General features: G+C 41.9%; 1 protein-coding gene across 1 annotated transcript; it reads left to right on the plus strand.

Annotated features, from left to right (window-relative positions):
• The first annotated feature begins 633 nt into the window (after positions 1-633).
• Positions 634-12982, plus strand: LOC144048521 (phosphatidylinositol 3-kinase regulatory subunit alpha-like). The gene is made up of 17 exons (XM_077560600.1): positions 634-992; positions 3468-3928; positions 4199-4328; positions 4416-4508; positions 5548-5619; positions 5704-5820; positions 6556-6757; positions 7044-7126; positions 8811-8928; positions 9002-9100; positions 9878-10058; positions 10246-10371; positions 10440-10582; positions 10840-11016; positions 11121-11195; positions 11932-12102; positions 12199-12982. Exons 2-17 carry the CDS (start codon positions 3737-3739, stop codon positions 12386-12388), a joined length of 2169 nt encoding a protein of 722 aa, XP_077416726.1. The 5' UTR covers positions 634-992; positions 3468-3736; the 3' UTR covers positions 12389-12982.
• Positions 12983-13087: the final 105 nt, after the last annotated feature.

Here is a 13087-nt window from a genome sequence, read left to right on the forward strand (position 1 = left end):
CATACCTTCTGACTTCAACAAGATTGACTGCATTAGTGGTTCTGGATTGTTGGCCATCCTAGCTGCCACATCATTGGTGGAGAGACTATGGATGGGTTTAATTTTAATGTAAACCCCCACTGTTATGTAACAGCGTTGCGGCAAAAGGACACATATTTCCAAAAGTCTTCACATAAACTTCCTTTTACCTTGATACTTTTTCTATTTGTGTATGTGTAAATAAAGGTTTATCCAAATGTACACTTAGCTCAGGAAAATCAACCGAAGGGCATTATCTCATGACCGTTGCGTCTTCGCGACACCCCCACACTCGCTCCTTTGTTGCTACGCAGCCTCAAGCTTGACGGGAGAAATCTGGGCTAGCGGATCTGACGTCAGAGCCCAGCCTCCCACACATGACTGCGACGTCTTCCAAAACACGCTTATCGTTAAACACGGAGTGTATACGTAACAAATTGTTGATAAAGGACCTATTTGTGGCATATTGGAAAATGACCAATATTGAAAAACCGCTATGTTTGGACGACAGGGCTGAGCATTAAGGCTCCCACGTGTGTGGTTGTTTTATTTTGAAAGTCACTACAGTCACTTTCAGCCGTGTGTTGTGTCGGACGACTCGCACGTGCTCACTTTCACACACAAACACACAAATCTATATATCTGTGTATAAATGGGTAATATATTTATTCAATACATATGTACATATAAAGTTGTATAACTTATTTAAACCTATATTTCGTTTCTGTTAGTTAAACTTAGTTATATTGTGATAGTCTTAGCCGGATGTACTTTGTACCTGCGCTAACTTGACTTGTCTAGCTGTCTACCAAATCCTGTCGTAAGGACCACGAGCGAGCAATTTTCAAGTCAGAATAAACCTATTTACAGGATATTTTCCTCTTTTGGATTACTTTCTGTCGAATTCTGCGCTCACCGCCGCGTCATGAGGTCCACTTTGTGTCCTGTTCGACGCTCGCTGGCGAACTAAAAAGGTGAGGAGAACAGTGGCAGCAGCTAACAGGCTAAGCTAACAGAGACACGCATTGTGGTTTCCCGTTTCCTATTTCTTCTTCGTTCTCGCTCCTTTCTGCACTTTTGCGCTGTTTTCTATCGAAATGTTGATTAGAACGTTCAAATGATCACGCTCTCACTACTACAGTGTTTGACGCGCAGCAATCAGAAAGACAGTTAATCATTTGTTCGATTTAGTGCACGTCAAAGTAGGTCAGCTGACGAGTGACGTCACAATACTCGCGACCAGAAATCATGAATAATGAAAAATTGAATATATTTGCATTTCGGGATTATTAAAATTACAAAAAATTGAGCTACATACTTATCTGTGCTAAAATCAGCATTGTTTAAAATTCTGAAACTATTTTGGATCTGAACTCTTACAAAAATATATATTTTTTGTGTTGTACGCGTTTTTACTTTTTTTTTTTGATATACTGTGCAATATATATAGTACGTGATTGGGAACGGCAGGCAGGAATTATGTATTCTGAGGAGGGGCGAGAAAAAAGCTCTTTTTTCAAAAAGTGGTTTTCAACCTTTATTAATGCAGATGAAATAATACTCTATAATTCCTCATTTAGAATTTTATAACCCTGTATTTAAAAAAAAACTAATTTAATTTCAAAGTGGAGACATTATGATACCTTTTGAGGGAAACCTTTTCTATTTATTTTGGAGATGCTTCAAACCGCTATTGCGGCAACCTTCATAAATCATCAAACATTGAACACAGTGTTCATGATCCAAATGCTTGTGGATTTTGAACATTTGTATCTGGGTCATGTGGTGTGCTTTTAATGGAGGAGGCACAGAAAGCTGCTGGCCCTTTTGGCCGCAAGTGAAAAAAAAAATCCATTACTAGAAAATCACTACCTACAATTTGCACAGTATCATTTGGGAAATTCCAAATTGACTTGATACATTTTACCACATTTGGGGAGAAAAGGATTAAATTAATTTCAACTTGAGCAAACTTTTAATGGACCCCTTTGTAGTATTTTCTATTTTTGATAGAGATAGATAATAAAATCTATGGTCCTTTGGTTTGAATGTACATGTGTCAATTATAGTTGTGTGGGTGCAGCTAAATTTGAAGTGGTGTTTATTAGGAGTGTTACGATATATCGATATTATGATAAATCCTGATACTTTGTCTCCCGATAGATTATCGATACGCCTACGCCAAGTATCAATATTTGTAGTTATTTACTTTTGCAATGTTACACTAAAAAATGGTCACAGTTTATACAATTAAACAAATTACTAAGTGACTGACTGACATGTGACTGCATGACAATAGTGTTTAAGAAAGACACACTTTTGTTCACAGAAAGTTGTCTCTTTTTAGAAGACATTTGTATTTGTTAAAAAAAAAAAGCACTAAATTACTCCCTGTGAAGAAGACACCAGTTTTAATATTGTTTCAGTGATGGTACAAAACCAAACTATTTTCTCATTGAAAAAACATCAGGTCATGTCTTGATTAGTTTTATCGTGGATTTATTTCCTGACCAATAAATCGATAATCGCGGTATCGTTATTTCGTGAGAAGATAATCGTTATCGTGAGCCTTGTATCGCATATCGTATCATGAGGTACCCAGAGGTTCCCGCCCCTAGTGTTTATGCATACATTTGCAAAATATATGTATCTGGAAGTGAGCATTCGAAAGGATATGTTTATAGGTCAAGTGAATGAATATAAAGGGTCGTAGAGGAATTCCTGAGCTAACCTTTACTGCATATATTTATTAGGGGTGGGAATCTTTGAATGTCCCACGATTGGATTCAGAATCGATTTTCGATTAAGAGGGATTTTTGATTCAAAATGATTTGATTGACAATGATTTTTGCTTCAATCTGTAGATGTGCAATGAATTGTAATGATCTACTCCAGTCTGACTCACTAATGCTAATTAGCGCGCTACTCGCGGCACTTTTATCACTCAAAAGAACGGCTCCACGCTGGAAAAAAGCAACTTTTATTGGAATAACTTGATCGTGACTTTTTCCTTCTACTCTCTAATGTGGCTACAACCTAACAGTGTATTAGATTGCGTGGAACCACACTGCCCCTCAGTGGCCAAACCGGGTACAACATGAACAGCGCTCCAAATAAAGGCACACACAGGCAAAGGCAAGACAGTATAAAATAATTTAAATAAAATCAATTCTGAATCGTACTAAATGAGAATACATAAGCATTAAACCAATGGAAAATAAATTCAGATGTATGGTAGAAACCACAAGTTAATTTATATCCTAATTATAATAAGCATTAAGGGACCAAAAAAAGAAGTAATTTTATTCATTATGCATTTATTTGATTAATCTGTTATTGGGATTTTATTCTGCCAAATATGGGAATTGGCATTAGCCTAAAAAAATCCTTATCGGTCGTGCCCTAGTTATTACAGCATTGTCATTATCTGACTTCCTGTCTTGTCGCAGGTGTAGCCCTCGTCGCCCGATGTCGCCTCCACCTCAGCTGAGACTTCTGTTCATGAACGGAGGCCTAACTCGCCATCTGGCGCTCAACGGATGACAGGACACTAGCGGACATGGAGACGGGGGAGACGCCATATTTTCTCCCACGCCGTTCTCCGCGCTAAACTCTTCCACTCAGGCAAAAGCTATTTTTATATTTGCATTCAGGGACTTCCCTTTTTTTTTTTTTGTTCCCTTCCTCGCTTCGCCAAGCCATAGCCACCGCGGCCATCATGGCGTCGGAGGGCTTTCAGTACCGAGCGCTGTACGACTACAAGAAAGAGCGCGAGGAGGACATCGACCTGCACGTGGGCGACATGCTGCTGGTCAGCAAGGGGGCGCTATTGGTGCTCGGCTGCGGTGCCGGGGCCGAGGAGCGACCCTCCGAGATCGGATGGCTCCCCGGCTTCAATGAAACCACACAGGTAGGACGCCGTCGCCATGGTAACCAGAACGTAAAGAGGACGTATCAACTGTCTCAAAAATTGGCGAAACAGGACAGGTGTTATTTAAGGTGACTGCCTTTTACTCGGAAGTCAGCAAAGCAGGACAAAACATGGCTGCTGGAGCTTCATACATTCAGATGATTAGATGCCATCAAAGTCTAGGGCAAATGTTTTTACTCTATTTGAACTAACAGCAGTAGACCAATCAGAGGCCAGCATTTAATAACTTTAAACGCTCTCCACTGACAGGAAAAGGGCGATTTCCCGGGCACCTATGTGGAATTCGTGGGCAGAAAGAGGATGTCGCCGCCCACGCCCAAGCCCCGACCACCCAGGCCGCCGTCGGCCGCGTCAATGAGAACCGACTCGGAGTCTGAAGGTGTGTGCGTGTGCGTGTGCGTGTGCGTTGGAGTCGAAGCCACGCGTCCATGCCGACGCTGACTCGTGTTTGATTGTTCGCTTGCAGGCGCCACGCTGCCAGATCTTCCCGAACACTTTGGACCGCCCGACACGGCCCCGCCCCTCCTCAGCAGACTGATGGAGGCTATCGAGAGCAAAGGTACGCACACAGGCGGCCATGATTGTGGTGGACTTTCTCAATCTGGCCTGTGGTTGGCTGAGCATATATTGGCTAGAGCACTGTAACATTTGTGATGGAAATTTTTGTACTTGTAATTTTCCTTAAAATTGGTAGTCAAACATTTATTTTTATTAAAATAATCTATACATTTTCATGTATTTTAATAGCTAATTGATTAATTTATTATAATTAAATTAGTTAAATATTGGCACCATTTCAATTATTTTATCACTAAAACATACACATTTTAAACGATAGTTGATGAATTAATAAATTAATTGTAAATACTGAAATCATCTTAAAAAATAAATGTATGAAACTATTTTGAATAAGCACTTGACGTGTATTTGAATAATTAATTGATACTAATTAAATATGAATCAAAACAAGGGAATATATTATTTTATTAAAATACACATTTTACAGTTTTTTAAACAATTATACTTAAATAAATAATAAATCCTAAAATAAGAACATTAATTATTTTGCTATTAAAATTAGTTAATGCATATGCTATTTTTTCAATATAATTGGTAAAAACTATAATTAATTTATAAGTAGTATAATTAAAATGAGTTATTTGATTTGTAAGTAAACAATTTGACCTACTCATTTAATATTTAAAAAAAATACTTTTTATTCACTTTTAACTAAATATATTATAACTAACATAAAATAAAACAATTATTTTAATATTTAAAAAAATCCTTTACTCATTTAGAATTAATAAATTTAAAAAAAATCAACAACTGGTTAACTAAATACATTAATACATAATATACATAATGATAATTAAATGAGTGAATTTCAGCATTAAACCTTTATGCATACTGTTCATTTAATGTTTATTTGAAAAAAATAAAATAATGCGTTAATTAATTCTAGACTAATTCTAAATAATCAAATGAGAATAAATTATTTTATTGTCAAACAATTTTACAGATACATTGAGCATTTTAATAGCTAATTGGTTAATTATAAAATAATTGTGCAAATATGAATCTTTTGTGGTGTGCAGGTGTGGACAGTCCGAGCTTGTACCGCGGCATGAGCGCAGGAAGTTTGGATACGAGGCAATTGGCCGAAGCCGGTGAGGAAGACGCGCGAGCGCCGGCCGGGAGGCTTTGACATCGGGCTCCCTTTTCGTAACCTTGGGGCGTGTTGGTGTTTTTAGACCTGGAGCAGATGGAGGTGTCGGCCCTGTGCGACGGCGTGGTTCGCTTCCTGCAGGAGCTTCCCGGGCCCGTTTTGCCATCTTTGCTGCAGGCCGACATGATCCACGCCGTGCAAGGTGGGTCGTCAGTGCTGGCGACATGGTGTCACACTCGACTCTCGCATGTTTTTTTAGTTTTGGTTTCTTGACTGTTTATAATGTGGTACCTGACTTGGTTCTTGACTATTTTTTTCTTTTTTCCCCTGTTTTTGATGACTAGACTTTTTGCTTCTTGTTGTTCTTGGTTGTTTTTATTTATTTCCCTTCTTTTTTTTCTTGACTTGATGTTGACTTATTTTTTTCTTTTGACTTTGTTCTTAAATACGTTTTTTTTCTTTTTTTTTACTACATGGTTCTTAACTTCTTTGTTTTTGTTTTTTTTTTGTATTTCTTGACGTGGACCTTGTTTTTTGTTTTTTTTCCCCTGGGGGTTTAATTAATTTTTTTATTTTTTGGGCCTTGGTTTTTGACCAGGTTGTTGGTCATGATTTGGTTTTTGACTTGGATCATGACTTGTTTTTGGATCTGATTCTTAAGTTGGTGGTTTGATTTTTGTCTTGTTTTTTTTTGGACATGGTTGTTAATTTTTTTTTTATGGTTCTTGGTGTGGTTCTTGACTTGTTCTTTGTTGTTTTTTGACACAGTTCCTGATTTATTTTTGGCTCAATTCTTGTGTTTTGATTTTGTTTCTTTTCCTGGCTTGGTTGTTGGTGTGGTTCTTGGATTTAGCTTTTTTTTTTTTGGTTCTTAACTCGCATCGTGTGTGTGTGACGTGATTCTTCTTCTCACCCTGCTGCTGTTCTCCACCCTCAGAGGTCCGAGACCCCGAGGAGTGCGCCCGGGTGCTTCTAGGCGTGGCCAATTCTCCAACATGCGCCACCCAGTACGGCCTGACTCTGCTCAGCGTGGTGCGACACCTTGCCCGTCTCTGCGTGCACGCCGCCCGCAACCAGCTCAGCGTCCGAGGCCTCGCAGAGACCTTCAGCCTGCTGCTTTTCAGACAGACCAGCGCAGGGTTAGTCCATGTATACACACACTCACACACACACACACACACACACACACACACACACACACACACACACACACACACACACACACACACACGCACACGCCTGTTTTGAGCTTTGAACCAGTTCAGTGTGAGGGTGTTCAACTTTGAACCCTACGGCGAGTATTTTTTTACATGTGACGCTGAACAGTCTCTAAAATGAACGCATTGCATAATATTTGTAAAAATGGTTGTGCTAGTTTTGTTTTAATAAAGTAATGAAATGTGACTTTTCTTATTGCGCTTTCAGCTGTGAGTCAGGTCCAGACCCTCTGATCCAGGTCTTGGAGCTTCTGATCAGCACTGAGCTCAATGTAAACCAGGCTGCTCCAGGTAACATGCTAACACGCTAAATTGCTAACACACTAACACGCTGAAAGTGTCACTCAGAGCTCTTTGTGTCATAGATGCATTGGTTGGTCAGTCATGTGATTGACAGGTGTCACTCAGACAGTCTGACAATTCAGTGATGTCACTTGTCTACCAATCAATAAGGAAGCGTGAGTGGCGCCATGTTCGCCAGAAACAGAGCGCTGAGTCAATAATTGGCCGCTTCTGAAACGATTACATCATTGTTTCACCAGGATGCAGCAGAGGGTGGGGGGTTAGGGAAGAGAGGGGGTGATGTTGCCGTGGCGATATCACAGCTGCCTGGGGATTGGTAGAGGGTGAGCGGTGATGTCACACATCTCCAAGCCACTCTCCTTTCGGCTGCCTCTCAGACGCGCCGACAGGAAGTGGCAGTCGGGAACTTGTGACAAAAGCGTGCGGACGCTCGCCGCCAAGAACGGCATCGGCGGCGAACAAGCATGGAGCACCAGGAGGCTCGCAGGGGCCGGGACTTTATCCTCTCTTACATCAACATGAAGAGTCCAGGTAGGACGCCACCTGGCCCTGCAGGAGCAAAGTTAACTGCTCGAAGATCAGAGGAGAGCCTTCTGGGTCCTTTGTTTGCTTTCTTTTCTGTATTCCGTCCCTTTTTCTTTTTGGTTTTTGATACTGTGCACTATGTTGCTCACCTCTTTGCTGGTTTATGTTGAGCAAAAATCTCTGCTTTACATAAAAGTAGTGCTTTGGCTCACTACCAAAACTACATCCTTGGTACCAAAGAACTGTGTTGAAGTGAGGGGAGGAGCTTGATTAAGCCTTTCTAATAGCTAATAGAAAAGGAGTGCTTTGTCGCCATCTTGTGGTACCTGTGGGAAATTTAAATCTTTTTTTTGACGGCGCTAATCATGCACGGATTGTGGCTATTCGTGTCAGGGCTTGGTCCCTAATGGTTCTAGAAATGGTTCTTGTGGTTCTTGGCTGTTTTTTGTCCATTGTCTTGGTTCTTGACTTGTTTTTTCACTTAGTTCTTGATGTGGTCCATGACGGGGTTTTTTAACCATTCCTGTCTTGGTCCTTGATTTAGTTCTTTATGGGTTCTTTACTTGGATCGTGATTTGATCACTTTTTTTTTTTCATTTTTACGTTGGTTCTTTGGTTCTTGACTTGATTAGTCCCTGGTTCTTATATGATTCTTGACATGGTTCTTGACTCTCAAGATTCTTCACTGTTTTTTTTCGTTCTTTTTTTCCTTGTTGATGACTTTCTTGACATTCTTGATGGCTCCTTGATGTGGTTTTTCATTTAATTCTAGATTTTTTTTGTAAGCTCTTGACATCACTATTTGTTAATGTGATTCTTTACATGGTTCTTGTATCAGTTCGTCTCTGGTTCTTGAGTATTTGGTTGCCCGCATGTTTTATTTTAGTTCTTGACTTTGTTCTAGGACTGCTTTTCAACTTACTTATTGACATACTGTAGTTTTGTTTTTTGTCTGTTTTTTTTTTTAAGTGCTTCTTTTTTGTCCATTCATCTGTCTTGACTATGATTCTTGACAAAGTTCTGACTTGTCTTCAGTGGTTCTTCGACTTGGCTTGAGATGTTGACTTCCCCCTTCAGGCTACGAGCTCACAAATTTCAGTTTAACCAACAAACAAGAACTTGAGTGTCGTCTCCATCTTCGTTTCAGCTTTACCTCCCAAACCCGCCAAGCCGTCCACGCCGTCCTCGGCGTCCGCCTCTGCATGCACGTTCAACAACAGCATGGCGCTGCACGACGCCGAGTGGTACTGGGGCGACATCTCCAGGTAATGCACAACACAAGAAACACACACACAGACTCAAAAGACAGTTCCACTAATCGGCCGCTTCCCGTTTCAGGGAGGAAGTGAACGAGAAGCTACGGGACACGGCTGACGGTACCTTCCTGGTGCGCGACGCCTCCACCAAGATGCACGGGGATTACACGCTCACGCTCCGGTGAACTTCATCATCATCATCATCATCATCATTAGTGATAGACCGAATGTTTTTTTTCAAGGCCGATACCGATACTGATTATCAAGGAGACTGATAACCGATAGTTTAAGCCGATATTCATTTGCAGTAATAGAGAAAATATTAGCGTCAGAATTAAAAATAAATAAATAAAAACAAGGCAATATTCATTTGCAATAAAAGAGAAAATATTAGCTTTTTCTTTTAATTTTATACATATAATGAATTGACAGCTTTGTTTAAAATATGTTTTCTACTGTAAATAAAGTTTTCCAAAATTTCAACATAATTTCGTAAATATATATTTTTTCAAAATAAAAAGTGTTGGGAGTGCATCATTTTTATACAGTGGAAATTTAAATCCATAAATAATTATCTCACTATGTGACAAATGCATGTGAAGGTAGCCAATTTGGAGCTTTGGTCAGGGTTTGTAAAAGGTTTCAAAAGATCTTTGCAAACTTGAAAAATTGTCTGAATATGTTTGAAAGTTGTTTGCGACAAGTAAAAACTGTCTGTGAACATCTCACGAATCCTGATGAAAACCCTAAATTTGCTACGTTCGCAAGCATTCACCGCTCAGTGAGATGCCAGTTTTATCGGTTTGATCAGATTTGTAAAAAAAAGGCCAACGGCGATATTTGACAAAATGCCAAATATCTGCACCGATAATCGGCCTATCCCTATTTATTATTGTCATCGCTACTGAGGTGATGTAGCAATCTGACCGGCTGAATGTGTGTGTGTGTGTGTGCGCAGGAAGGGAGGCAACAACAAACTGATCAAGATCTTCCACCGCGAGGGCAAGTACGGCTTCTCAGACCCGCTGACGTTCAGCTCGGTGGTGGAGCTCATTAACCACTACCGGCACGAGTCCCTGGCGCAGTACAACCCCAAGCTGGACGTCAAGCTGCTCTACCCGGTCTCCAAGCACCAGCAGGTACGTTCGGCACATGCTTGCAAATCATAAGTCCCGAGTACTGAAGGCCTGGGACAGGATCCGATTCTGACAATATAATAACATCAAGTCAAGTTGTCTAAGTCAAGTCGAGTCTTTCAAATATAAAAAAAAAAAAATGTGTCTCGAGTCGTTCCTGGACCTCACACCCATCTTGTGTCCTCTTCAGGACCAGGTAGTGAAAGAGGACAGCATTGAGGCGGTGGGCAAGAAGCTCCATGAGTATCACTTGCAGTACCAGGAGAAGAACCGCGAGTACGACAGGCTCTATGAAGAGTACACCAGAACGTCTCAGGTACGCACACACGCGGGACTTCCTTTTTGGTGGAGGTCTGGATAGTGACGCCTCGATGCCGTCCACAGGAGATCCAGATGAAGCGCACGGCCATCGAGGCCTTCAACGAGACCATCAAGATCTTCGAGGAGCAGTGCCAGACGCAGGATCGCTTCAGCAAGGAGTACATCGAAAAGTTCCGCCGCGAGGGCAACGACAAGGAAATCCAGAGGTAGGCTGTTGCCGAGGCAACCCCCAGCCGAGGTGTTGCCATGGAAACCTGGCCCCGTAAGATGATCAACCCCCTTTTTTGCTGGCGGGGATCAAAGCAAGAAGCTCTTAGTGTGTCCGCTAGCATAGCTGCTACATTGTAAGCTAGCGTACGTATCCTAGCAAGCCTTGCTCAATTATTGAACCCCTGAACTAAAGTGTGGAACTGTTCCATGGTGTCCGCCTGCGCTTCGTCATCTCTGTGTGCTGCCCCGCCAGGATCATGGAGAACTACGACAAGTTACGCTCGCGCATCAGCGAGATCGTGGACAGCAAGCGCCACCTGGAGGTGGACCTGAAGAAGCAGGCCGCCGACTACCGCGAGATCGACAAGAAGATGAACAGCATCAAGCCGGACCTCATCCAGTTGCGCAAGACCAGAGACCTGTACCTCATGTACGCCGCCGCCGCCCCAGCAACCAACCACGACATGGCGTTGTGGTGCTAAGCTAACCTGCATGCATGCGTGTGTGTTTTTCTACATATGTGTGTGTATGCAGGTGGTTGACCCAGAAGGGGGTCCGGCAGAGGAAACTGAACGAGTGGCTCGGACTAAAGAACGAGACCACAGAGGAGTAAGTCCGCTCACATGCAACATGACATCACGGGAATCACATGACAAACACACACACACACACACCAGGAAGTTACTTGAAACGCATACGACAGTTACAAGTTACACAACGGGAAGTCACATGACCTGCAAGAGGAAATCATGTGACACAGGAAGACGTTACAACTGGAAACAGGAAGTTGCATGACACGATTGAATATTTTTAGAATCAATTAATCAATTGATTAGTCAATCAATTAATCGCCTAATCAGATTCGTTTTAATTTTTGCATCAAAGTGTATTACAAAGGCATTTTTTATTGTTTATTAACCAGTGATTGGTGAAAGAACATCAGATGTTTACAAATGTCTTATTTCATGAAGGACGACAGAAATCAGTGAACAATTACTGTTGATATGCTGATATCAGAGAATTTGGACAATTTTCAATAAAAAAAAAAAGTGGCTCCTAACGATTATTAAAACACCAGGAAGTGAAACAACAGGAAATCTGATCAGTTTGATAAATCACACAACACACACACAGCAGGAAGTCACATGACATACGGAACGTAACATCAGGAAGTGACATCACATGCAACAAGACGTCACATGACTTTTGCTGGCAGTCACGTGACTTGTCCCCTCACATTCATGATAGTGAGTCAGTCCACCTTTGACGGGACGCACTTGAACGCACCGCTCGGACTTGATTTGTTTGCTAACTGTATCTGTGTGGTGGTGGTGGTGGTCCCTAGCGAGTACAGCATGGTGGAGGACGAAGAGGACCTCCCTCACCACGATGAGCGTCTTTGGCGTTTGGGCAACATCAACCGCGGTCAAGCCGAGTCGCTGCTGAGAGGGAAGAAGGACGGAACATTCCTGGTCCGAGACAGCAGCAAGCCGGGGTGCTACGCCTGCTCCGTCATGTACGCAATACTTACTTCCAATTTCCTACTTTATCATTTTTGGTCCACAACACACCGTCCCGCAAAAAAATCACTCAGTACCTCCCTTTCATCCAGGGTGGAAGGCGAAGTGAAGCACTGCGTGATCAACAAAACGAGCACGGGCTTCGGTTTCGCCGAGCCGTACAACCTGTACGCGTCGCTGAAGGAGCTGGTGCTGCACTACCAGCACACGTCGCTGGTGCAGCACAACGACTCGCTCAACGTCACGCTCGCCTTCCCCGTCTACGGCCAGCAGCGGCGCTGATCCATCCGACTCCCGCGATTCTTCCCACTTGGTTCCAGCTTGGCCGACTCGCCCCGTTGCATCAAATTGCAGTGATTGTGTTCAGAATCAGGCACTCAATTTTTCATGACCCATAATCTGTTTTATTTTTTAATCCCTATATAGTGTTTAAAGAATGATGAACACAGTCGATCTTTCCCTAATCACTATATGGGGGATCCTATGTGGATTTTTCTAGGAATGACTGACTGATTCCCAACACAGCCTCCTTAATTCCTGGTTGGTTTGCAGCTCTTTGTGAGCAAGCTGTGAAATCACTCGAGACCCCGCCTCCTTCCACTCACGGCTGACTTTCAAAATAAAAGGTACTGAAAGTGGCAAAGCTGCACTGTGACATGTGGACCGCATCATTCCAAAGACTTTTCTCCAGGACTCAGGTGCTTGTGTCGCTTCCTTTTTCCATTCCCGTCGGAGAGGGGAAAAAAACGAAACATTTCAACGTTACTTCAGTATTTTCCTTCAAGATCTTATTTTGAAATGATGCAAAACGAAACACTTTAAAGTTGACAGTTGTTTGTGCACTTGGATCAATAAAAAAAATTTTCTTTAATTTGACACAGTTGCGTCATTTTTTTTCTCACCTTTCTCATCCTTTTTGTTACTATTTTTTCTATATTTTCATCTAGTTCCTGTTTGATGTAATTCTTTACTATTGTCGTC

This window comes from Vanacampus margaritifer, chromosome 3 (genome assembly GCF_051991255.1).
Source record: "Vanacampus margaritifer isolate UIUO_Vmar chromosome 3, RoL_Vmar_1.0, whole genome shotgun sequence".
Lineage (NCBI taxonomy): Eukaryota > Metazoa > Chordata > Actinopteri > Syngnathiformes > Syngnathidae > Vanacampus > Vanacampus margaritifer.